A 27,977-nucleotide genomic window follows, 5' to 3' on the forward strand; every position below is an offset into this window, starting at 1 on the left:
GCTAGTGTCAAGTGTCTGAGGCCGGATTTGAACTCAGGTTCTCCTGAATCCAGGGTTGGTGCTTTATCCACTGTACCACCTAGCTGTCCCACCCCCTGTAATAAATTTAAAAGCCCCACATTCCCAGCTATATGTTCCATCTCCACTTTCTCTTCCTATTCCCCAATATATCTCACCTGCCTCTTTCCCTACCAGACACACCCTCCCACAAAATCCCCAAGCAAGAGAACTGGTTAAAGCTCAACTTTCAAACACACACATTCCTCTAGCAGAGCAGAATTTCCTCTCTTTGGTTCAGAGATCAGCTGCAAACAGAAATTCTTTGCACACTCAGGAGTCACTTACTGAAACAGTTTGCAGTTTGGGCTTTCCAGCCCTTTCCCACTGAGTTGGAGCTGACTCAAACAGAGACAAATGAAGACACTGACTTCTACCATTTGGGTACAAATTTCACATCCAGATATGGTGGGTGTGGAAAGCCGATGGAGTGGGTGTATATACACACATACACGCATATACACATATACACAGACATACATATATGTATACATATACAGAAACATGTGTATATATGTAGATTGTGTATATATATACATAGATATAGATATAGATATAGATATAGATATATAGATGTAGATATATATGGATTGATGTCTATTTTTTTTGGACCAGACTTAGAATTTCATAGAAAACTCTGGGTGAGGAAATTCTTCCCACATTGCATATTGGCATCTTCTTTTCAACTTTGTGCCTTAAAAAGGTGCCCAGAACACAGGAAAAGGAAGCGATTAGTTCAAGGTGACATAACCAGTATGCGTCAGAGATGAAACTTGAACCTAGGTCTTTTTGACTCTGAGGCTATTACTTTAGTATTCTTGGTAATGATAGTTCTGTGGAGTGATGTACATCCTAAGAGCAAATATTATATTCTGTAAAATGGTGATTCTTAAGTTCTTCACAACCAATGTAATTAATGACCATTTATAACACCCTCACTGTATGCTATCATTCCCATTTTACAGGTGGGTAAGGGCACACAGAACAATGACAGTTTGTTAAACTCAACATTAAGTCAAAACAAAGTTGGGTTTAATGTTCATGAGGTGATTCCTTCCAGTGCTATAGAAAATTCTTGATGATCCTGTAACTCGGTGGTATCGAACTCAAATAGAAATGAGGACCACAATATGATACATAGAGATCTCTGTCAATGCATATTGATTTAGAAAACCACATATTAACATTACCTATTTTCTATTGTATTTTCACTTACTTTGTTAAATATTTCCCTAATTACATTTTTTTTTTTAGTGAGGCAATTGGGGTTAAGTGACTTGCCCAGGGTCACACAGCTAGTAAGTGTTAAGTGTATGAGGCCGGATTTGAACTCAGGTACTTCTGACTCCAGGGCTGGTGCTCTATCCATTGCGCCACCTAGCTGCACCCCCAATTACATTTTAACCTGGTTCTGCCCTAGTATTTGACACCTCTCTGGTAGCTGATAATTCTATGTATGGATTGTGTAGCTTCTTTGCTTCTTGGGAAAGGAAAGATGAATTCAACTCCCAAACTAAAATTTGCCCATTTTTTTTCCTTGGAGAATTTTCCTTTCTAAGGTCTACTCTATATCTACTCTATATTTTGCATGTACATATTCATATACATATTATCTCCCCTCATTACAATGTAACCTCCTTGAAAGTCAAAGACTACTAGGCATGATTTCTACTACTGGGTAGACTGAAGCTGGTGGATGTCTTGAGCTTGGAAGTTCTGAGCTGCATTAGGGCTAAAGACAACTGGGTGTCCACACTACATCTCGTAACAATATAGTAAGTCCTTGGAAGGGGGGCCAGTGCACCAGTCTGCATAAGGAGGGGTGAACCATACCCAGGTCAGGGATGAAGTAGGTCAAATCTTTTGCCAATCAGCAGTGAGTTTGGGCCAGTGAGTGGCTGTTGCATTTCTGGCCTGAGCAAGATAGAGAGACTGGGTCTCAAAAATGTGTTAAAAGGGTGAGAGCAATTTTTGCTTTTCTTTGTATCCCCAGTGTTTATTTAACACAGTGGTTGGCATTTGGTAAGTACTGAAGAAATGTTTGCTGATTGATTGATTTTCACCAGTTATGGTTAAAAGTTTAGTGAGAGTTGAAGTTCTTAGTTACTATTTGTCTTTAGGGTTTACCTATCCCATCCCTAACCTTCATGAGGGTTGACTCTGTTGATAGAGTCTATTCACGCTCATTGTGTATGTCAGGAGATTTTCCTACCACTATGTGAGATGTAACTGAAAATATGGAAGGGGGACCTAAAGTCCTTTTTCAATTGATTATACTGTGGGTTTGGTTTCTGATTTATATAGCAATGGTCCCCATTGGAAGTTGATCTACCTGGACCCACCAGTGTGTTGGCACTATGTTTGTTGGTCTGATGCTCAGTCCATATACTCATGGATTCTTTTTCTACACAGGACACCAAGAGCTTGTCTTATCCAGAGGTGGTGAAAGAAAAAGCTTCTTTTGATTGTTTTAATGTTCATTTTGCTTGGACATATAGCCCAGTGCTGAAAACCTTTTCTTTCTTTTTGGCTATATTTAGAATCAATTCCTCTCTATAATGGCACCTAACTACTTTTAATTGACTACTTTGTGTGCATTTTCTTTTTGGTTATTCTCTATATACTTGTATGTGTAGATGTTAGCTCCTTTGTCAGTATGTAAACTCTTTAAGATTGTTTCATTCTCTGTATTTGTGTCTTCAATGCCTGGCATGGGTGTGTGGTAAATAGCAGGCACTTAATAAAATGCTTATTAATTGATTAATTGATTTAATCAGGATAGTGGGAGAAATTAAGGAGGTTAATAATGAGAGGAGGGGACCCTGCTCCCAAAATCATGAGACTTGGGTGTTAACTGCTGAGGAATTATCTTATAGTTCTATTCTTCAGTTTTCTCATTGGCAAAATGATTACAAACATGCTATGATTTTTTAATAGTGGAATTGAGGTTTCATTGGTAGGAAATGTATAGTAGTCCCTCAATGAGGTAAGAGCATCTCATGGAGATGACAGCAAAGCATGCCTCTTATGAAGGGTTTACCCTGAGGATTCCATTATGTTGATGAAAGGAATAGGATAGTCTTTCCCAACCAGACAAGATATACTAGAGCATGAAAGTATTATAAGGAAGCAGAGTAGCTGAGCTGTGGGAATTAGAAGGTAACAATTGCTGCCAATATCTCTAATGCAGGTTTATATTTCTCTCTTATTCTGAGGATGGTTGATCTAAACTTACCCTTACATTTTGGCTGCAGAGCTGACTGTGTTGAAAGGAGAACCTGGTAGGATTTCTTTGTGATAGAGTAATTACTTTCATGTGGTCTAGTGTTTTCAGAGCAGCTTCCTTCTATATCTGTATTTGTATTTCCTTGTGTTATGTGTGTTCTTGAGGCAATATTGTGTACCTGTTGTGATATAAGGTGTCTGAAGTTTTGGACACGGAGGACACCCAAAGGCTGAGTGATGAGGGCTCTATGTCACAAGGTTGCAACCACTTAATATTTAACAGCACTGAGTCTTTATTCTCTTGTATGTACCTACATCTTGGGATCCTGGCAGTCAGAGATCATGGGACCTTGACAACAAAAAGCTTTGTCATAGCCATTAATTTGAAGACAGGATAACTACTTCTTTTTTTTTTTTTTAAGTGAGGCAATTGGGGTTAAGTGACTTGCCCAGGGTCACACAGCTAGTAAGTGTTAAGTGTCTGAGGCCGGATTTGAACTCAGGTACTCCTGATTCCAGGGCCAGTGCTCTATCCACTGCGCCACCTAGCTGCCCCAGGATAACTACTTCTTAAAGACTTTGGGGAGAAGATTATTATTTTGATATGGTTTTGATTAACTGACCTCTGAGATCTCTTCCAACTCTGAGAGTCCATAGTTCCATTTTCTTGTAATCAGTTCTGTGATTTCTCTGGTATAGGAGATACCTTTAGAATCTTTACCAATGCAAAACAATAACTGCTCTGCCACACAGAGTGTCTTAGAGGCCTGCCCCGGGCATTAAGTGGTTGATCAATTTGCTCAGTGTCACATAGTCAGTATGTGCCAGAGGGATGAATTTCAACCCATGATTTCCTGACTCTGATGGTGGGTCCTCATCTACTATGCCATGCTTTTGCTCATGATTCTATACTTACCCAGCCTGAAAATGGATAGCTTCCTTGATGTTAACTGATAAGAAAATAATATGATGGGTTACTTATCTTACCTCTGCCATGCCTTCCACTGTCTTCTGCCTATCCACCTGTAAGATCCCATTCTTTGCTGTTCGTGACACATGCAGCTCATGCCAGTGACCTAGAGAAAGGGGATCTTCACTCCTGAAGTGAGAAGGAAACTGAGTATGAGTGAGTTTCCATTCCTGAGGACTCCTATTGTATTTGTACATGATAAACATCATCCTGGCCTAATGGGAAAGAATAATAGCCTGTTCCCTAGATGTGGGAAGTGGTCCTGGCCTGGCCATGCCACTAACTTTATTTATAACTAGAGCAACATCTCATCCTTCTCAACCTCATAAATATGAGAACAAGAATATTTGCCCTGCCTCTATCCAAAGGGGAAAGCTGGGTTGCTCAGTGGATAGAGCACCAGGCCTGGAGTCAGGAAGACCTGAGTTCCAACATAGCCACAGACACTGTGTAACACTGGGCATGTCACTTAACCCTGTTTGTCTATGTTCCTTATCTGTACAATGAACTGGAGAAGGAAATGGCAAACCACTCCAATATCTTTGCCAAGAAAAGCCCAAGGGTTACAAAGAGTGAGGTATTAATGAAATGACTGAACAAAAATATCCAAAGGATATTTTTAAGTTAAACAGGAAATAAGGAAGAGGCTTGGGCCTGTGATTTCATTGATAAAGGGAACCCACAGGTTAGGAAATTCCCTCTTCCAATACAAGCTGGCAACTTTTCTCCATTTAATGTCTTAGGAAATTGCCTAATGGGACAGCTAAGTGGTGTTGTGAATGGAGCAACAGCCCTGTAGTCAGGAGGTCCCGAGTTCAAATCTGGTCTCAGACACTCACTAGCTGTATGACCCTAGGCAAGTCACATTAACCTGTTTGCCTTCAAAATAAAAAAAGGAAAGGGAAAAAAAGAAGATTGTTTGGCACACTAAGAGGCTAAATGATTTTCTAAAGATCCCAGAGCTAGTATATATCAAAGGCAGGGCTTCAAGTCTTACTGATCCTGAGACCAGCTTCCTATTAACTATGTCATGTTCCCATAAAGCTAAATGGAGGCAATCAATGCAAACCTACTTTATAAAAACATTCCAAAGTTCTCTATTAGGGCAAAGCATTGTTAAAGCTAGATGCCAAGACTTCTGGTATCATGACAAGGATGAGCTCAGGAAGTTCATATGATTAGGTTATGGCAGAAGAATCTAAGTGTTGAATGATCCATAGGAGATGTAATATATACTCAGGGTCACAGATCCTTGATTAGAATGGTGGTTTCATTGATGTGAATGTTGTCTCTAAACAATGCAAATCATGACCCATCTACACCTTCCCTTCCTGTGTGACTCTTGTCCTTCTATAAGGATACTGCAGTGTGCAGGGTACCCTCCTTGCTTTATCTTTTTTTCTTTTTTTGGTGAGGCAGTTGGGGTTAAGTGACTTGCCCAGGGTCACACAGTAAGTGTTAAGTGTCTGAGGCTGGCTTTGAACTCGGGTCCTCCTGACTCCAGGGCCGGTGCTCTATCCACTGCACCACCTAGCTGCCCCCCTCCTTGCTTTATCTTGACAATTCTAGGATACCAATGGAGCACCCTGTCTGTCTGCTTATTAATTCCCATCCTCACCATATGACTAGTAGACCTTTGATTTTTCTATCATACATTTCCCCAATGACATCCTTTATTCTGGTTCTTCAGAATTCCTCATTAGTTATATGTTGCAGCCTGCTCAAACCCATCACACACCTCTTCAGAGCTCTCAGAGTGATATGCATTTTCAGTCCATTGGAGACAACTGAGTTCCATCTCTTGTATCGATAGAACAATACTAGTGGAATATAGGTATTAAATATTCCACTCATGTTGTCCTGTAGCTTCAAGAAATGGAATTCAGCAGTTGCACACTAGATTTTATAATGAAGCATCACAAAGAAGACAATGAGTCTGGATCATACTCTGGGGACTATTTCCCTCAACTTTCAGAAGCTCTACATCTGTATTAAATTGTCTAGCAGTGTACTGGTCAATGTTTAACAACTAGCTCTCCAGAAATACAAATGTATACATGACCCTCCTTTAAGTGTCATCTATGTTATTAACATTTATATCCTTTACTTTCTTAAGGTTGGGCAATCAACAAAACCACAAATCAAGCATTTGTGAATGCTCACAATGAAAATTTACAATTGTTCTCCAGAACCCTTTGGAGTTGGCTCCAGCACACCCACTGTCAAACTACCTTTAGAAAAACACCAGGAAAAGCAGCAGAGACAATATTAGCAGGTTATTTGCTTTAGCAAATACTCCTGTGATTTGTCCTTAGCAATTAGAATTTAATCACCTTGGCTAAATCAATATGCAATAAAAGAAGGAGCCCCATGGATTAGGTGGCCTGTTTTTTGAATAAGTGTTATCTGAATGGTGTTATATCTGAGCTCGCTCTACAAAGGTCATTTGCTTAGTAAATAGTCAGGCTTCTCTTCACTAGATAAAGAAGGTTCATTAAGAGTCCATTTTGGTAACCCTGATTACTAAATTGAGCTTAAGACAAATTGGACCACTTCATCTGGTCTCTGATGACCTTGGGCAAACCACTTAGCCTCATTTGACCTGTTTCCTCATCTGTAAAATGAGGGGGTTGTGTTAGATGGCCTCTGAGATCCCTCTCAGCTTTATATTTAAGATCCTATGGGGGCGGCTAGGTGGCGCAGTGGATAGAGCACTGGCCCTGGAGTCAGGAGTACCTGAGTTCAAATCCGGCCTCAGACACTTAACACTTACTAGCTGTGTGACCTTGGGCAAGTCACTTAACCCCAATTGCCTCACTAAAAAAAAAAATTTAAAAAAAAAAGATCCTATGATTCTATAATTTCTTAAAGTCAAAATGACTTGGACGATGCTGTTTCCTTGATCAAGAGGAAAAGAGCAGCAAGATTTAGCCTCGGGGAGTGGGGGGAAGGGAAGGAGGGATAGAGATTGGAAAAAAAATATAAATAAAAATGTTTCATCTGGAAAGGTGGGAGAGGGTTATGCTGGGAGGGGTACAAGAGGTATATATGTGTTATTATACATAAACATAAATATATATGTTGTGCATTTATGAGTTATTTTGGTCTAATATAGTAATTATATTTAAACAAATTTGTCATATAATTTATTTATATAAATTTATATGTATATATTATTTATAAAACCATTATTTAGGGGCAGCTAGGTGTTGCAGTGGATAGAGCACTGGCCCTGGAGTCAGGAGGACCTGAGGTCAAATCCGGCCTCAGACATTTAACACTTACTAGCTGTGTGACCCTGGGCAAGTCACTTAACCCCAGTTGCCTCGCCAAAAAACCCCAAACCCCACCCCCCAAAACCCAATTATTTAAGGATTTAAAAAATTAAGTTATATATATTAGAATATATCTAAGTATATCTAAATATAATGTAGAAAATTTACATTACATGTGTCATATATATGTATGAATATATCATATCTATGTTTGAGATATATATGTATATATAATATAATTCTATATCACAAATAAAATTTTAAAATTTTTTAAAAAGAGGAAAAAGGAACGGGGACATGATTTAGAGTCTAAAGACCTGAATAATTTGGGGCAAGAATGATTTAGTATCTCTGGGATTAAGTTTTTTATTTGCAAAATGAATGGGTTGCATTATATGATCTTGAAGGTCCTCTCTAGCACTATTATTAAATGACCGTAAGTCTCAGCTGTCAAGTGATGTTGGGCAAGTCATGTGATTTCTCAGATTCTCTTTTTACCATATGATAAATGAGGGAGGCTATTCTACATCCTAGCTTCAAAACTGTGAGTGTTCACTGCATATGAAGTCAAGTAATGTAATGTAGGGGTCACAAAACATTTGGCAGCAGTAAAAGATTATGTAAACCTATTTTATATATCTATATATTCAGGGTCACATAAAAATTTCTCAGATGAAAAGGGGTTGTGAGTGGAAAAAGTTTAAGAAGCCCTGGGCTAGATTATCTGTAATAATCTAATTTCAGTTTTGATATTCTATAATTCCAGGTTTTTGTTTGGATTCTATTCATCTAATCAGTCAATTAACGAGAATTTATTAAGTGCTTATCATGTGCTAGACACCATGCTAACACTTGAGACACAAAGAAAGGTAAAAATGCTTGCTGATGTCAAAGAGCTAGCATTCTAACAGGGGAGGCCTCATGTAAATAACAAGGTACATGCAAGATATATTGAATGGATAGGAGGTAATCTCATCAGGGAAGACACTAGCAACTGAGGGGATGAAGAAAGGCTTCCTGCCACAAGTGAGAACTGAGCTGAATCTTAGAGGAAAGCCAGAGAAGTAAAGAGGAGGCAGTGAGGGAGCAAGGCATTCTGGGACTGGGTCATAGCCAGTGCTATCTATCTCAGTGCTTCAAAGGTATTGAGATGGGAGATGGAGAGTCTAGTATATGAGGAACAGCTAGATTGTAGAGCACATGGAGAGCAGGAAAGTAAGGAGACTGGAAAGGTAGGAATGGGCCAATGGAAGAAAAGCTTTAACGATCAGAAGGGTTTATGTTTGATTCTGATGGTAATAGGGAGCTACTGCAGCTCAGTGAGTAGGGGAATGATGAAGTCAAATCTAGGTGTTAGAGATATCACCTTGGTAGATGAGTGGAGGATAGACTAGAGTAGAGAGAGACATGAGGTAGGAAGACCTATTAGAAGGTTATCCTAATACTTAAGGCAAGAGGGGATGAGGCCTAAATGAGAGAAGCGGCTGTATGAATGGAGAGATAGGGACTCATACAAGAAAATATTGTGACGGTAGAAACAGCAAGATTTGGCAATGGATAGAATATGAGGAGACAGTATGAAAGATCATTTAGGAATGACACTGAGTCATGGGCCTGGATTCAACAAGAAATATGTTAAATTGGATGCAAAAAAGGTCCTTTGACTCCGTGGCTCATAATAGACAATGGCATGCATGTATTTGGGAGGTGGAGGAATAAACCAGTGAATGTGTGTTCAAAGGCCCCCTGGAACTTGGGATAGGTCCCTGAGGTTTGGAGGAATTTAGCTCCTTTTACCACACCCAGTCCTCCAGAATTCTTTCCCTACTTGCCTTTACTGACAGATGAAGGCTACAGCTGCTTTGAACAACTCAATAAAAAGATCCTTATGTTAAAAAAAAAATTAGGTACCACATTAGGAAAGGAGAATTGTAGCAGCCCCCCCCAACGTCCCAAGTGCTGTGAAGTTTCCATTGTCAGCTGTAGCTGCAGCTGCAGAGGAGACAGGAGGGGAGGATACAGATGATGTTTTGAGGTAGGCCAAGAGGTCCAGACATAGTTTCCACTGGTTCCTACTGGCTGTTATCCAAGAGGAAGCTAAATTTGAAAGGGAAAGGTGATAATCAAGGTTTCCCCCCTCCCCTTCTCAACCTGTCACACACAATCCTTTCAGGTGAATTGCTTTAGCTATTTTGCATAATCTTATGCAAATAGAACCAGCCAAGACAACTCAAAGTTATCTTGATGTACAGCAATTGGAAGCTCTAAACAACCCCCTACACACACACACACACACACACACACACACACACACACACACACACACAGAGAAATGCCCATCCCCCACATCAGGCAGTGTCATTGATGGATATGGGGAAACAGTCAGAGAAGAAAAATAACTGCTGTTTTTAAGAATCATTTAAACCAAGTGCAGCCACCATTTCCCATCAGCCATGAGGAATGAGCAGCAGTTACAGCAATATACAGTTGTCACATCTCACCCGTGTACTCTTTCCAAAATGGCAGACAGAGGGAAAGAATGTCAACTGAACAGAGCTAAGAATTTCCTTTAAGAAAAGGGGGAAAAGATCCCTAACTTCTTGCTACAGGGGCACTATTGGTGAAAAACATGCTGGGGAGCTTCAGGAGAGAAGAAAGAAACACACAGAGGAACAAGAAATGCATATTAGGTGAATGGGTCTTAGGCAGAAACTAATGAATGGGAAAGAGAACAAGAGAAGTAGATATGGATGGATGCAAAGACAAGAAATACCTGTTACTTGTGCCCAGGATTCAGGGGGCTCAAAAGCTTATCATGTTCTGCTTTGTTCATAGAATAATAGCTCTCAAGCTAGAAGAGGCCTCAGGGGTCATCTAGTCTGACCCTTTCCTTTTCCAGGTGAGGAAACTGAATATGGAGAACTTAGTAACTTGTCCAACTTCTCTAGGTAATTAACATCAGAGGCAAGATAGGAGCTTGGGTCTTCTGATATCAGGAACAATGGTATCTTACATGAAGAACACTGTATCTTACATCAGGAATGGTGCATATTTCTTCAGGAACAGTGTATCTTACATCAGGAACACTGTATCTTACTGTACTACACTGCTTTTATACAAATTCTATTTTTTTTTTTTTAGTGAGGCAATTGGGGTTAAGTGACTTGCCCAGGGTCACACAGCTAGTAAGTGTTAAGTGTCTGAGGCCGGATTTGAACTCAGGTATTCCTGACTCCAGGGCCGGTGCTCTATCCACTGCGCCACCTAGCTGCCCCCTTAAAAGAACTTTTTTGTTTGTTTGTTTTTTGTGGGGCAATGGGGGTTAAGTGACTTGCCCAGGGTCACACAGCTAGTAAGTGCCAAGTGTCTGAGGCCAGATTTGAACTCACATACTCCTGAATCCAGGGCTGGTGTTTTATCCACTGAGCCATCTAGCTGCCCCCCAAATTCTATTTTTCTTACTAGATGATAAGCTCAGAGAAAATATCTCATTTCTCCTACTGGCTCCTCAGGATCAGGGTCTACATTGTTTTCTCCTCTTTGTTTTCCCAGTTCCTTTCACAGGGCTTTGCACAGACTTCTAGGATCTGTGGTCTCTTTATTGTGGATAGTCTCCGCTAGTGCAGACCAAGGATGGCTCCTCTCTGTGACTTCCTAGGTAGATGGTGTTTAAAAGTTGGTATGGCCAAAAATAATTCCTCACTCTTTAGCCAGCCTGTGGTGATGCGCCCCTCCGAACTGTGCTAGACTGGCCCTTGAACATCAGACCCATGGACCAATCCTAGCCCATACCTGAGCCCATCCCAGCTTTGGTAGGACTTGCCCTTTAGTGGGATAGTCTCCAAGAACCTAAGGTCTTGCTATGCCAAAATGAAGCCTTGGAGGTGGACTTGGATGTATTTAAAACAAAATGTGGGGCAGCTAGGTGGTGCAGTGGATAGAGCACTGGCCCTGGATTCAGGAGTACCTGAGTTCAAATCCGGCCTCAGACACTTAATACTTACTAGCTGTGTGACCCTGGGCAAGTCACTTAAGCCCAATTGCCTCACTAAAACAAAACAAAACAAAAGAACAAAATGTGATTTTGAAATAAATTTGTTTTCAAGTAACTCTTGTTCTTTTCCACATAGCAAAATGATGGAGAAGAAAAGGTCTTAGGTGAGGACTCCTTTCCCCTCCAACTTGTCTTGGATGGATAGATTAGGAAAGCTTCCCTTCATTCTCAAGGGCTTGTGGAAGGCCATGATGAACATAATGAATTGCCATGCCAGGGTCAGTCTGGTTCACTTTGGGGTACCACTCTATAGGGCTCTTTGGAAGGGAGGGGAAATTCTCTTTCCAGTAGGAAAGTCCTTTTTGCTGGCAGAAAGAGCTTGCTGAATGACACCTGGAGGAAGGAAAGCTTCCAGCATGTTGCATGGATTCTTTATGGTGGATCTATGGCAGAATATGTACAAGAGTTGCCTCCAATGAGGCATCAATGAAGACCCATTAGTGAAATAACATATCTACTGAAATTGTGAAGCATTATTTTATTAAATTAGGATCCCCAGTCTTTTAGGCACCACTGAAGCTAGGCAACTACTGACCATTTAGGAAAGAGAATGAGAGGAAAGAGCCATAAAAACAAAGGGGGAAAAACAGCTAAATTATCCTCAGGCTTGGGGCAAGGGGATGGCTAGATATAAAGAAATCAATATATTCCTCTTTTCCCTACAAACCATATCATAGGATCATATAATGAAGCTGATTATTAATTATCATTAACATTTTCATTAATCAAGAACTATTTATTAAGTATATACCACAGGAAAGTATAATGTTATAAAATGAAATATTTGTAAAGCACTGTGCAAACTTTAAAGCAATCTGTATGTGTATATGTATATTCCTTTCTATTCTAGTTATTGTGATAAGGAGGATAAATTAATATTTATTAAAGGTTTAACTAGTTGCATTGTACATTACTACCCTATCAAGAAATCAGACCCTTTCATCTTCACCTCAAGCAAGAAATAATTTCCATTGTTCGGGTCAGAGAAAAGCTACCTGGTGGGGAGTCATTTGAGAAAGTCATCTCCTCCCTGCAATATTTTTCTATCAGTGGGAAGTATCTCATCTATTGTGTAATAGGCCAGGGTTAAGAAAAGAGGAATGTGCAGGAGAAAACATGAAAGGGGAGGATATTGTTCAATGTGCTTCATTCATCTATCTGGGAACAAGACTTTTACTAATTTCCTTCCACATGCAGAATGCTATATTGCATGATTCAATCCAACAAAAATGTAAGTGCCTACTACGTGCCTGGAACCACAGTAGGTACTGGGGATAGAAAAAGACAAAAATGAAACTGTTTCTGCCCTCACGAAGCTTACATTTTCCTGGGGGACACAAAACAAAGTCCCGTCCTCCCAGAATCCATAGTCTAGAAGTGAAGAAAAACACTAGCATAAAAAACTATATAACCCATTATCACATAAGTATAGCAGAGAGGATTAAAAAGGAAGTGGTCTATTAGGCCTAAGAGGGGAAGCTCTTCACCAACAGGGAACTGGGAAGAGAACAAGAGAAGACTTTGCACAAGTGGCACCTGAGTCCTGCTTTAAAGGAGATGAAGACTCAGTAGGGGAAGAAATGGAAAGAAAACATTCTAGGCTTGTGGAATCAAGTCAACAGGTGCGTTGACTTGGAAAGTGGATGCCTGTTTGGGAGATGGAGAAGGTGAAGAGCAGTTCAGTTTGGCTGGAACATAATCAACGGAGAAGCATGACACAAGATCAAGATGGAAAGACAAGGTAGAGCTAGATCATGGAGTGAGAACCATACTCACTTTTGTAGTGAACAATTGAGGAGATTTTGGTTTGTTTCCAAAAGTGCCCATGTGCTACTCTTTTGGAGGTGGTCTTAGAAGTGGCCCTTACCGGAGAACAGCTGTTCCAGAGCCACAGTCAAATCTGAATTCCACATAGCCATCCACCATGTTGACAGACAGGAAGTCTTTACTGCCCGTGTCATAGCTGTACAACAAGACACCATCTTCTGACTCTGGCCGAAACGTGATCTCAAACTCCATGAAAGAGAGGTAATTCTGGGACTCCAAAGGCCAAGGGGTTGCCGCAAAGGACCTGAGAGATTGATTGAACTGAGGGATGGCCAGGGTGAAAGCTGAAAGTCTCACAAGAAACAAACATGACATTAGAATACACACTGGGAGACAGATGGGAAATTACTGATTTTTAAAAATAATTCATCGTGAAATATTGGGGAGGGATCTGGCCTCAGAATCAGGCAGATAAAGCTTCGAGATACTGGCTGGGAGACTGACTATGGGAAAGTCACAGTGCCTTAGGCAACTCATTAGGAGTATAAGTTATTAAGGAGTTGTTCATCTGTATTGGGGGAAAATGTTTCTATCAGGGGTGTTCCATACATTGATGAAATATAGGTCCAGGCCTTCCAAACAAATGGGCATTTCTTAAGGCCCTTCCCATTCAGACTTAAAAGTTGGAGACCTTTGATTAACTCTGGATGTCCAATGAGTTTTTCTTCCCTTTTGGGTGCTATTCAATCCAAAATATGGTCTACCCAACATGCTTTTCCTTATTCTTAAAAAAACATTCAACTATTCTCAAGTAAACAAGTTCTGCATGCTTCAGATAGAGACCTATAGGTTCTTTAGTTTCATAGCAGCTCCAAATGAAGCACATCACACTTTGCCCAAGGTACAGCTGACTTGAGTATGGGCTTGTTTGAAAGCCCCAGTTCAAACAAATGAGAGCAGGGGTGTCCCAACCTGGTCAAAGGACTATCTAACTTCTGAAAATGGAACTCCTGAACTGCCCTCTGAGGCTGACTCAAGTTGCATGGATGAAAAATTACATTAATATATGAACAAGCAAGCAGTCTGACATCAAACCCTGCCTCTACATTATTGCCTCTTTCCTCTTGTTCAGTATCCCGCTTGCTAGTTAGCGGCTCACTTCCTTCTCACCGTCTTCACAATGTCTCCCTTTAAATCCCAGGGGACAAAGGCAAATGTAGGAATCTGCTTTGACCGCGGTGCAGGTGCCTCCATTGATGCAGGAGGCCTCATCACAAATGCCGCTGCTGCATTCCCCTAAATACATACAGAAGAAGAATTAGGATAGGCACTAACACCAACCCAGTAGGAAGCAAGAACCTTTGTTCCCAACACATTGGATTTCATTCCAGGTCCTGTAAACTTCATTCCTACCTCGGCAAAACTGCAAACCAAGTTTGAGAACAAGTGGAAATGTTTCTTCATTTTAATCTGATTTCCACTGGGGCTTTATGGAGTGCCACGAAGCCTCTCTCAAACACGGTGGAAACAATAAATCATACATTAATTCACCAGACATTTTTATGACCACTCACCAGGATGACTGGGCCTTTTCTGCTTTAATTAATCTCTCTGTTGTTCTCATAAACACATAATTCAAACTCTCCAAATGTCACCAGATTGTTTATGTTATAAGCATTCTAATTTGTGTAACCTCAATTAGCTTAAGTGCCATCTTATTGAGTCAAAGTTTGTTCCCTGCCTGGTAAGCCTTGAAGGAGTTAAGTGGCTAGGCCTAAGCTTATTAACTACCTGAAGGCTGTTGACTGTTCTGTCTGGGCCCTGAGCAATCCATATTATGTTAGCATATGGGCTTCATAATCATCACTCCCACTTCCTCAGTACCTTCCACGAGGGGCTGTGGGTAACGGCCCCAGGGCAACGCCACACTGAAAGAGTCCAAGCAGGACGTGGGGATTTTTTATCAGGGGAAATTCATGAGGGATTTATTTTTTAATTTGCAAATGTGCACTATCAGAGGAATGGAAAAGATTTAGTTTATACTTGACTGTTTTGCTGCTATTTCTGTAGACTGTTATTCCCCCTTACACAAAAGAGCTAAATTAGACAGATGGGCTCCAATCTGGCCTTGAACAAACAGTATAGGTGAAAACAAAATGTCTTCCAGTAGCAGGTGATGGAAGTGGTCTGAGGCAGCTCCAGGGCTGTTGAGAAAGGGAAAATGCTGTCTCATTGCCCTGACTGGGTCAACCATTGCCCATCGCACTCTCCCAAGACTCCACAATACCGCTGGCATTTTCCTAAGTATGAGGAGATATCTCTCGGAATTTTCCGCAGTTAAGTTTAACAAAAGAAAAAACAAAATAACCCACCACTTTCTCTTTTACTATTCCAGCCTTGTGTTATCTTAGGGGTTCTTTCTATCCTTAGAAATATGAAGTGAGATGGGCCAGCCTTCATTTGGCCCCATTATGTCATTGTTTCTCTTCATGTGTCAGTCAACTGTATTTGCAGAATTCATCCAGCCTCTGAAGCTGGGAAAGGGTTGGAGTGTGAAGGGAGGCAGAGCATGCTGGGCAGAGGAGGGGGTGTAGAATGAATGGAGTGCTTGCTAATGAGATATGAAAAAAGCATTTAGTTTCTAGGTGACTGATCCACCATCAGCTGAAGTAGGGTATCATCTGTGCATCCCATCTGGTGGCCCCTCAAGAGTTTGGGCAGACAGAGCTGGTGGTCTCTGACCAGTTGGAGAATCTACAGATTAGTGATAGTGTCCCTGAAATTCAAAGTCCTCAGGGAGACCCAAGCAGTTGAACCTCTGAACTTACCTTTGACTGTCAAAGAGCAAACTCTTCACAGACCTTCAACTATATCCTACCATCTTTTACTGATTTCTGCAGCATAAGATTCTGTCTAGATGAGGCCAGGACAAGGATCTCAGGATTCTAGATTTAGAGCCAGAAGGGACTTCGGAGCTCATCTAGTCTAAACCCCTCATTTTTTAGCTAAGGAAACCGAGGCCCAGATAGACCAAGTAATGTTGTCTGAGGTTCCATTGATTATATATATATATATATATATATATATATATATATATATATATATATATATATATATATATATATATATACATATACATATACATATACATATATATATATATTTTATTTTAGAAAACTTAGAACCTGGGTTTTCTAATTCCAAATCCAGAACTCTTTTTTTTGGGGGGGGGGTTGAAGTGGTTGGGGTGAAGTGACTTGCCCAGGGTCACACAGCTAGTAAGTGTCAAGTGTCTGAGGCTGGATCTAAACTCAGGTCCTCCTGACTCCAGGGTTGGTGCTCTGTCCACTGCGCCACCTAGTTGCCCCCAGCACTCCTTTTAATATCAGAGTGCCTTTGAGACTAAGTACATTAAAAGAAGCATGACAATTCAACTAAAAAAAACCATTGATTAAGCAGTTACTGTGCTTAGCCCTGTGGTAGATATATATTTTAGACAGATCTCATAGTTGGGAAAGGGGATATAACACAAGCTCAAATAACTATAATATGCAGGTGTCAGATAATAGGATACATGGCATCTGAAGGGGAATATCATAACCAAACTGGATGGATCAAGGAGAGCTTCCTGGAGGATTTGACATTTGAGATGGGATCTGAAGAATGACTAGAAATTCAACAGGAAACATGGGGGAGGAAGACCATGTCAGGCCCAAGGATGACCAAAGACATAGAAATGTGAAAACACAAGGGTCTGGGGAAAAGAATACAGTGTGACATTTAAAAAGTTTGAGAGACAGTTTCTAGGTAATTAACCATTTTATTAATAACACTAACATTTCATTAATTCTCTTTGAACCACAGATGGAAGTGGGTTCACAGTTTAAATGACTTGGGAAGAATATCCGATGGTCCTGATGGCAGCAGTCAAGTTTGATTGGTTAACAATTGATGAGAGGATGAATATTATAATAGGAGGTGGGGGGTGGGACTTCTGGGTGGCACAGTGGATAAAGCACAAGTCCTGGATTCAGGAGGACCTGAGTTCAAATCTGGCCTCAGACACTTGACCCTTACTAGCTGTGTGATCCTGGGCAAGTCACTTAACCCCCATTACCCCGCAAAAACCCAAAATAACAAATAATAAGAGGTGGGCTTATTCCAATGAGGGTCTCAAGTTGACACTAAACACCCAAGCCTTGGTCAGAGACTTATCAATTTCCATATCACCTGTCTGACAAAAGGGAGAATCCACATTTTCTCCAACCTGTCTGAGTAAACACAATGAGCAAGAATTCACCCATTCACCTAAACTTAGAATTTCTTTACTGTCTTTTGTTAGATCCTAGCTTTCCTGGCTGTGTAAGTCTTTGCCCAAGATTTCCCATACTGGTTGATTTCTGGATGAGGAAGTAGAAAAAGGGAAAAACTTTGGTTCTAATTCAATAATTAATTTTTAATACATGAAAAAAATAATCATTTCTCTCAACAGTACAGCCTGACTGGAACTCCGTCAGGAGTGGTTTTGAATAAGGCAACCTGGCATCAGATTGTGAAAGGCTCTGAAGGCCAGACAAAAAATATGAAGTTTACTCAGTAGGCAATTTTGTTGTTGTTTAATCATTTTTCAGTAATTTCCAAATCTTCCTGACCCCATTTGGGGTTTTCTTGGCAAAGATACCAGAGTGGTTTGCCCTTTGCTTCTTCCAGCTCATTTTACAGATGAGGAAATGAAGCAAACAGGATTAAGTGACTTGACCAGGGTCACACAGCTAGTAAGTATCTGAGACCAGATTTGAACTAAGGATGATGAATCTTCCTGACTCTAGGCCACCTAGCTATCCCCAGTAGGCCATAGTGAGCCACTAAAGAGCTAAAGATTTCTGAGAAGAAGAACCTTAGCAGAGTGCCTGGAACATAGTAGATACTTAATAAATGTTGATTGATTGATTTATACTAGATCAGATATATGTGTAAGGAAGTTCAACCTGGCAGCAATGTGTATTATAGTTGCCTGTACGTGTGTCATATTCCCTTCCCCAAATATAAACTGTCTAAAATATATATCTCCCACTGGACTGAGCCAGTGGATGCTTAATCAATGTTTCATTGAATTGACTGGTCTAGAGAATAGAATAAAAAAAGACCCATTAGTAGGCTGTTGTTATAGGCTAGGCAGGAGGTAATAAGGAAGCTAGAAGTGGGAACAGAGAGGAGCATTATGAGAGCTATTTTTACAATCATAGCTTTCAAGATGAAAGGAACCTCAACAATAAGTTTAGTTGAACCTCTTCATTTTACAGATGAGACCCAGGGAAGTAAATCAATTTTTCATGATCATGCAGTTAGCAAGCAGAAAATCAGAATTTGAACCTAGGTCCTCTAGCTCCCAATAAAGTTGTTTCCACACTGCCTCCCCCTGCCAAGGAGAATGATTTTCTGATGTTATAGTCTTGTTAGCAAGGACGTATTATCCTGGAGAGCATGAATAAACCAGGTAATGAAAAAGCAGATGAGAGATGGAAAATCACAGTGAGGAGGAAGAGATGATAAGGAAGGAGGTGAGGATTGTAGGGGAAGGGGATGCTGGGTTAGAGATCTCAGAGGTAAAGCCATATTGTAGACAAATCATTCACCTGTGACAAGTTTCCTCCCCAACTATAGCTTTTTAAACCAAAGTTACATGCCCATTTGGGGGGACTTTTGTAAAGACGATTCTAATTTGGCATGGATGAGACTAGGAGGCCTCTGTTGTCCCTGCCTCTTCTGAGGTTCCGTGAGTTACCATGGCTTCACCAACCTCTTTTGGAAGATGATAACATTACAAGAAATTTACCCTTGTTTATATCAGAACAATTCACTGTTATAGCATGCAATATGCTGATTTTTTTAAAAATTACAATAATTTTTAAAATGCTGAATAACTCAAAACAAAGAAAGCATGTTCAATCGGAAAAAATGATAAGACCTAAGCATGTGTCCTGGGGACAGGACCATACGAACATTTAGAAATGGAAGTGATCTTAGAGGTCACTGAGTCCAACCCCCTCATTTGTAAGAAACTGAGACTCAAGAAGTTAAATAATTTGTCCAGAAACTCATAGCTATTAGGTATCTGATGTAGGATTTGAACCCTTTACTTTCAAATTCTGCATCCATCTTTCTATCCACTATACTACGTCGCCCCGGTATACTTAGGAGAAATGGAAAACAACGACCTAATTGACTTTTATCATCCAAGTTAATAATAATAATATCTGGTAGCTGGATCTTGGAGTCCAGAAGCCAATCACTTGGCCCCTTCTCTTATAGCACCTGTGGAACTTGTAGAGATAAATACTGGACTAAGCTGGAAACAAAAAGGCTGGCAGAGCCAGGCACTTGTTCAATTTAGCAACATCTGTGTTATTTGTCAGTCCCTGTGATTGTTCAATGAGGTGACAGCTGCTTAATCTACCTTTCAGGGTTGTCCCTGGGCCAGTCACCCGTTAGAGAAGATTCTGCCCCATAAGTACTGGATTTCTTGCTCCAGGTTCAGTTCAGAGCAAGGGGACCTCTGGCCAAGAAAAATGGCCAAGTCTTTTGTGATTCGTCACTATGGCTGGCAGATGAGAGACAGATTTAGATTTAAAGGGCTGGCCCAGGAACACCTATAAAGTAAGAATAACAAAGACTCACATAATTCCACAATATTGGGTAAGTTACAATGTGCTTTCCTCACAACATTGTGAGGTAGATAGGGGCAAATGTCATTATCCCCATGTATAGATGAAGAGCTAATGTCATAGGCACTTAATGATTGAACTGGTTCTAGTTCTAGGTGTATCCAAGCTGTCTCAGAAGTTGTTTTAAGTGTCTTTCTGTTCCTTTTTTGTGCCTTCCAGACCTGAAAATTTACCTGCCCCATGTCCCATTCTGTCTTGTCTCTGCCCACTGACCATCTAGCTTTAATCTGATAAACTAACAAAAACTAAAGTTTTACTTCTAGTTTGAATTCTGCCCCAAGATCAAACAGAAGAATTGCCTGGTTTGGGGGGGTGAGATAGTGTTGGGGGCCAGGCAAAGGCAGACAACCTTCTTCACAATCCTGGTCAGAGGCAGCCATGCCCATTTGATTTCCAAGGACTTCCCCAATGGTCAAGCTATCTTTGCTTCCATGTAGGCCCCAGGGATCTTTCCCTCACTGTCTACTTTCTTGGAAGAGGTTGTTGACATAGGAACCCAAGAGAAAATGCAAGTGCTGGTAATTCCTATCCTTTCCATATGTGGATTGGCCAGCTATGGAATAGCAAAGTATCTATAAACATCTGTTTTTGGAGAAGAGAATGTTATGCTAGAACATATGTGCAGGGGTAGCACTGGAGGTGGGAGTGGGGAAGGGTGGCGGGGTTGGGAAATAATTCTTTCCCTTTAATAAATGGGCATGGAATATTAGATGTATCTTATAATAACAGATTCTTCCATTTCCTTAAAATATATCAAGCACCAAACACCAATAGAACCTATCAACTTTTCAGCCATTATTATTATTTTTGCCCCTTCCCCCTTGCTCCCAGGCCATAGCAAAAACCTTCTAACTGTTTTGAGTTTCCTCCTTTAAATATGTCTTTCCTGAACTCTGCAGACAGATCTTTCCCTAAAAATACTGCTTTATTCATGTCACTCTCTTACTCAAAAAAAGCCAGTTGTCCATTGTCTATCAAATAAGACATAGGTGTTAGCCTATGTCAACAATCTGGCCTCAGGTATCTGTGATATAGTGGAGAGACCATCATATCTGGAGGCAGAAGGCCTGGGTTCCAGTCACAGCTCCAACACTCACTAGTGGCTGTGACCAGAGCAAGAAGCTTTCAGATTTAGAAACCTCCATATCCTCATGTATAAAATGAGGATAATATACTACTTACTTCAAAGGGATGTCCTGACAACCAAATGAGACTGATTGTGTGCCAAGTATTATGTAAACTGTAGAGTGCCACTTTGGAGTCAGCAGTTGGCATTGGTACTTATTTCACATTTGTCCTGTGGTGTCTCATAGTAAGTTAGTTGTCTTTTTCAATTCAATTCAATTCAACAAACATTGATTTTGCTACTAGCAAGACCCAGGTACCAGATAGGGGATAGAATGCTGAGCTTGGGGCCAGAGATTGTTGTTGTGTTGTTTTTCAGTTGTGTTCGACTCTTCATGACCCCATTTAGGGTTTTCTTGGCAAAGATACTGGAGTGGTTTACCATTTCAGCTTATTTTACAGATGAGGAAACTGAGAGCAATAGGGTTAAGTGACTTGTCCAGGGTCACACAGCTATTATATATCCCAGGCTGAATTTGAACTCAGGAAGATGAGTCTTCCTGATTCCCAAGCCCAGCACTCTATCCACTGTGCCACCTAGCTGCCCAACAACAACAACAACAACAACAACAACAACAACAACAACAACAACAACAACAACGTTTCTTGACTTCTACTTCATACAGGCAGTTCCTTAAGTCTTATTTACTGAATCATAGAGGGGTTGAGATTGGTAAAGGTGGAAGGAATACCCAAACCAGGAGTCTTCCATACTGACAAAAATCACAGACTCTCATGTAGTTATATACATGCAAGGTACTTTGGTAGGCAATGGGGATAGTGAGGAAAAAATGATCCTGGCTCTCTAAGAAAATACATTTTACTGAGGGTACAGGACAGGTAAAAAAATAAGTACAAGGAAAGGAACAATGAGGAAGAAAGGAGAACTAATATCTGGGGGGGATGGTACCTGAGATAAGCCTTGTAAGCCTACCTTATCTACCAACATAGATTATAAGGTCTATCCAAGGATAGACTGAGAGATGTCTTAGACTCTGTAATTTCCATAATATTTAGCACAATGCCTTATGTATCTTGTACATATTATTATTATTATTATTCCATATTGTTGTCCTCATTGGAATAATAATAATATGTTTATAGTGCTTTAAGGTCTGAAAAGAGCTTTCCAAGTATTTCATTTGATCCTCATAACAACCCTAGTAGTAGGTGTTATTATTATCCCAGTTTTACAGATGAGGAAATGGTTGATTTTGTCCATCTTTTATTCTTTTTTTGGGGGGGGGTGAGGCAATTGGGGTTAAGTGACTTGCCCAGGGTCACACAGCTAGTAAGTGTCAAGTGTCTGAGGTCGGATTTGAACTCAGGTCCTCCTGAATCCAGGGCCGGTGCTTTATCCACTGTGCCATCTAGCTGCCCCATCCTTCCTTTATTCTTGGCATCATCCTTGTGATATCTTGACTTGCAAGTAGACTCAAAATGACTTGCCCATAGTCACAAGGCTAGTAATTGTCTGAGGCCAGGTTTTAGTTCAGAGCTTCTGGACTCCACATCTAGCACCATTCACTGTGCCCCCTAACTGCTTCACTGTGAGCTCCTTGGGGGCAAAGACTATGTTTTTGCCTTTCTTTGTATCTCCAGAAGTATCTGGCACAGACTAAGTACTTGATCAATACTTGTGGACTGGCAAGTATATACTCACCAGATATTTGTTGGTTCAATGACTAGCTGAAAGCAAAATCATACCACTGGGGGTAGTGGATAGAGCATTGACCCTGCAGTCAGGAGGACCTGAGTTTAAATCTGGCCTTAGACACTTAGTACCTGTGTGACTGCAGGCAAGTCACTTAACCCCACTTGCCGAAAAAGAGACACAGAGAGAGGGAGGGAGGGAGGGAGGGAGGGAGGGAGGGAGGGAGAGAGAGAGAGAGAGAGAGAGAGAGAGAGAGAGAGAGAGAGAGAGAGAGAGAGAGAGAGAGAAAGAAGAGAAGAGAAGAGAAGAGAAGAGAAGAGAAGAGAAGAGAAGAGAAGAGAAGAGAAGAGAAGAGAAGAGAAGAGAAGAGAAGAGAAGAGAAGAGAAGAGAAGAGAAGAGAAGGGAGGGAGAGAGAGAGAAAGACAGACACAGAGATAGACACAGAGACAGAGGCAGAAAGAGAAAGACAGAGAGAAGGAAAGAGAAAGGAAAGAAAGAAAGAAAGAAAGAAAGAAAGAAAGAAAGAAAGAAAGAAAGAAAGAAAGAAAGAAAGAAAGAAAGAAAGAAAGAAAGAAAGAAAGAAAGAAAGAAAGAAAAAGAAAAAAAAGAAAACCATTCCACTAAACACAGGGGAGGGTCATCACCTGTTACATATGTTCTCTGCCTGAAGAGGTGGTTAGAATGAAAGGGCTAAAGCTGATCCCTATTCTTAAACTGTCCCAGAGAAATAATGAGAGATACTTGTAGATGTCCCAAAAGTCTTACTGCAGTTTTACGCTTAAAATTATTATTCAGTTTTGGGACACCCTAGATATAGAGGAGGTGGGGGGGAGTACATTGGATTATAGTTAAAGTTTAGAGTTTTATAGACAATGTTTAGAAAATGGATTCCATATGGCACATGTGACAGATTAGCATTCAAGATATTGTGTGTGTGTGTGTGTGTGTGTGTGTGTGTGTGTGTGTGTGTGCGCGCGCCTGTGTGTATAATTGGATTAGGATTAGCGTCATCCACAGAAAATGGTTAGGGGGTCTGCCAGAAGATGTTAGAGTATTAGGAGTCCGATCACATTAGGGTTGGATAGTGTCTAAGGGTTAGGGTTTACAGGTAGGGGTCAGATCGGAGTGAATCAGTGGGTTCCTTTGGTTGTGTTGTTTGTTCCAGCTGTTGTTATTTCAGACTTGGTTTTCTTACATACACCTCTGAAGTGCTCAATCCTACCTCCCCTGGTACATGTTCTCTCCTTTAGTTTTATTAGAACCATGCCGCCAGCTACTTTCCTACCTCACTCAGCCCAGAGAAACTAGTATGTAATTCTACCAAATCCCACATGTGGTACTTACCTACATCAGCCCCACTTAGAGTTTTCCCCAGTGGCCAGGGCCTCAGGTCTATTTTCTTCCCGTTGATGGCTAGTGACTGAACACAGCCCTTGAAACCTCGGTTTGTTCCTGTTGCTCTGACTAGCCAATAGGCACTGGGAGCCCCACCAAGGTAGAAAGGGGTCCGGAATGTAATTTTACTGTACTGGCCCTTTAAAAAAAAAGAAACAAATTACACACACACACACACACACACACACACATACACACATACACACAAGACTCTAAAAGGAAGAATATGAAGAGGTAAGAGATAGGCTCAATATTTTAACTTCAATATGAATGACTTTTTAGGATTTTTTTTTTTTTGGTGGGGCAATGAGGGTTAAGTGACTTGCCGAGGGTCACACAGCTAGTAAGTGTCAAGTGTTTGAGGCCAAATTTGAACTCAGGTCCTCCTGAATCCAGGGCCAGTTCTTTACCCACTGCACCACCTAGCTGCCCTCTAGGATTTTTTTAAACAAGGAATTTGAACCCCCAAATTACTGTGTTAGTTACTATGGATAGTTTCTCATGGGCCATGATTTCAGAAAAGTTCTCTTGGAGGTAGGCAGGGGGAAGGCAAGATACTTCAGAGTTAAGAACAGTTGCATGGTTGGTACAACCCATAGGATGTTCTATTTCTCTCTCTCCTACTAATTTAATAATACTATCTCACAATTGCAAAGCACTTTTAGCTCAACACATTATTTAATCATATCCTCAAAACAAACCCGTGAATTGGATGGTATGTATTATCCTCATTTTATGGAAGTTCAGTGGTGAAATAATGTGCCTGTAGTCACTTAGCTAGGATCAGTGGTAAGGCTCAAGCTAAGATCTTCTGAGTCCCAATCCAGCATTCTTTCCACTATACCACACTGCCTCTAATTCACTGTCATTCACCCTTTTGTGCTTCTGTTTCCTCATCTGAAAAAGGAGGTAGTACTAAATGAAATGACTACATATGACCTCATCCATTGCCTCCTACTGTCAAAGTTTCAAAGAACTCTGTGGCAATTAAACAAATTATGTTTTTAAATTCTGGAGTGGAAAAAATACTCATGCAAAACATTATTACTCAAATCAGGGAACCAAAATCCTGTGTATTTTGGCACCATGGGGAAGATACTGGCCAGGAATTAAGATATACAGATTCTAGTTCTGGCTCCGTCACTACCTGGGTGACATTGGGAAAGTCACCTCTCTCTCTCTAGGCCTTAGGGTTCTCATCAATAAATAAGAGAATTAGACTAAGAAATCTTTTAGGGTGTTTTCTAGCTCTGATATTCTTCAGCTCTACAATTCTATGTAATAAAAATGCAATTTGGATTAGTTATTTCTGAGTACGAGTCCAAACACTGTGCAGTGTTTTCAATAAGATAAGACAAAGGTATCCTTGAAGACTATTCTTATTGCTATAAAACCTTATTGATCTGGAATTTTTTCTTAAAGAGAGGTGGAAAGATATCATGGTAGATTTGCAATAAGTTCAATTTGTGGAAAAGTTTCAAAGAAATGTGCTTTACTGCTCTGCAGTTTATTCCATGCAGACATATTGAATATATATTTTATTCCATAGTTTAATGAATAGATAAGAATTCAAGAGAATGTAAGATTCTTGAAAGCAGGGACCATCTCATTTTCATGTAGGCATTCCCAGCTCCTAGCCTGGTACCTGGTCCTTAAATGCAATCATTTAAATATTGATTGATTAGGGGCAGCTAGGTGGCGCAGTGGATGAAGCATCAGCTCTGGATTCAGGAGGACCTGAGTTCAAATCCAGCCTCAGACACTGGACACTTACTACCTGTGTGACCCTGGGCAAGTCATTTAACCCCAATTGCCTCACCAAAAAAAAAAAAAAATGATCAATTGATTTTAATGAGTATGTTGCATGCTTCAGATTGAAGATTGGAGTCTATTGGTCTTTACTCCTTACTGGGCCCACTCTTCCCCACCCCCGCATTTTTTATGCTGTTTGGTTAGCAAACTCTTTCTTTTGCACAGCTTGCATAAGAGTGAACTTCAGACAACGTATAAAAAATTAATGTGGTCGTTACAAAGGATTCTCATTAAAGCCCTTATGTGATTTCCTGAGATAAATCCTGACTTTTCTTTCCTGTCAGTGCTTATGTCACTCTAAACCCTGGCCTTATGTCTGCCTGATCTCATATAAGCCACTGTCTGAATTATTGTGAGCTCTCAAGTAGTGGGATCTGAATCAATGAGGTTTTAGCCTAACTACCCTTGTTTTCTTTAAATCTTCAAGGAATGAGCTCTCGCATATTATGTCTCCCCAGTGGGCCAGGGCAAGGATAGATAGATACAAGGAGAAAGGAGGCAAAAGCCACGTATACACAGGGGGTGATACATCCTTGCTGCATTTCCCCTCTGAGAACACAGATACCTGCCTGGTTATAATTGCAGGTTATGTTCCCTTGGCAGTTTGCTAACCCAAACTGTTTGTTACGAACAAGAAACTGAAATTATCTAGTGCATGACAGAAATGGGAATGGTAAAGTGAATCACTTTATAGTCCAATACTAAAAATATTTCACCACTTCCTACAGACATGGTCTAAAAACCTTAGATAAATGGCTGATTCTCAAATACTGAACCAAGTGACCTTTTCAGAGTTCTTTAATCAAAAGATTGTGATATGTTGATAATAATAATGGGCTCAGTTCTCCTGGTACTGGCCTGCTTCCTCCATCCCTAACTTTAAAGTCATAAAAGGCTAAGAGAATAAGGCTTGTTATGTATGTGTCAGCAAATGTATGGGTGTACAAAGATGTTACTTGGTGACTCTAGTAGTTGTGAGTAGGGATTGTTTCATTTATTGTATCCCCAAGGGCAGCTAGATGCCACAGTGGATAGATTGCCAGGCCTGAATTCAGGAAGACTCATCTTCCTGAGTTCAAATCTGGCCTCAGATACTTACTAGCTGTGTGACCCTGGACAAGTCACTTAGCCGTGTTTGCCTCAGTTCCTCATCTGTAAAATGAGCTGGAGAAGAAAGTGGCAAACCACTTCAGTATTTTTTTTTTTTTGGTGAGGCAATTGGGGTTGAGTGACTTGTCCAAGGTCATACAGCTAGTACGTGTCAAGTGTCTGAGGCCGGATTTGAACTCAGGTCCTCCTGACTCCAGGGCTGGTGACCAGTATTTTTGCCAAGAAAACCCCAAATGGGGTCATGAAGAGTCGGACATGATTGAAATGACTGAATAACAACAAAATCCTCAATTCCTAGTGTCTCTGTGGTCCCTTCCACATCTAGAACTCTATAATCTGCATACAATGGACTTAGCATAGGAGAGAACACAGGGTAATAAAAAACTCACCTGAGATTGGCCTGTTATAGGGGTGCCATTGTTCACCTGGAGGAGCCCATTCAGCCCATCTCTGTAGATGCTGACGGTGTGCCAGCTGCCCAGTTTTATTTTGCTTTCACTCGTAATGACGGCCACCCCAGTTCCACAATTAAATCTGCAGAGGAGGAGAGGGAGAAAGTGCTTGTCAAATAGTCTCATTGCTCCTCTTTCCAGAAGGAACTCTCTTGGTATTGAGAATCAATCTATTCAAAGCCACATTTGAGATCTACATAACAAAAATCAACTGTCCCACCTTACCATTTACTTAGTCATGTAGAGGCAGCTAGGTGGCCCAATGGATGGAGGGAGGTATGGTCCTGGAGTCAGGAAGACCTGAGCTTAAATCTGGCATTAGACACTTACCATCTATGTTACTATGGGCAAGTCA

The 27,977-nt window shown here is 40.7% G+C and overlaps 1 protein-coding gene across 2 annotated transcripts in view; it reads right to left on the minus strand.

Moving 5' to 3' along the window:
• Nucleotides 1–27,977, minus strand: part of EGFLAM (EGF like, fibronectin type III and laminin G domains) — a 252,965-nt gene that overhangs the window by 40,321 nt on the left and 184,667 nt on the right. For both annotated transcript variants that reach the window (XM_043975361.1, XM_043975360.1), the window contains exons 12-16: nucleotides 27,560–27,704; nucleotides 24,198–24,387; nucleotides 14,519–14,644; nucleotides 13,449–13,692; nucleotides 4,270–4,381 (exon numbers count right to left, since the gene is read on the minus strand). In XM_043975361.1, coding sequence (XP_043831296.1) covers nucleotides 4,270–4,381; nucleotides 13,449–13,692; nucleotides 14,519–14,644; nucleotides 24,198–24,387; nucleotides 27,560–27,704 — 817 coding nt within the window. The remainder of the gene's footprint in view (nucleotides 1–4,269; nucleotides 4,382–13,448; nucleotides 13,693–14,518; nucleotides 14,645–24,197; nucleotides 24,388–27,559; nucleotides 27,705–27,977) is intronic.

This window comes from Dromiciops gliroides, chromosome 1, assembly GCF_019393635.1.
Source record: "Dromiciops gliroides isolate mDroGli1 chromosome 1, mDroGli1.pri, whole genome shotgun sequence".
Lineage (NCBI taxonomy): Eukaryota > Metazoa > Chordata > Mammalia > Microbiotheria > Microbiotheriidae > Dromiciops > Dromiciops gliroides.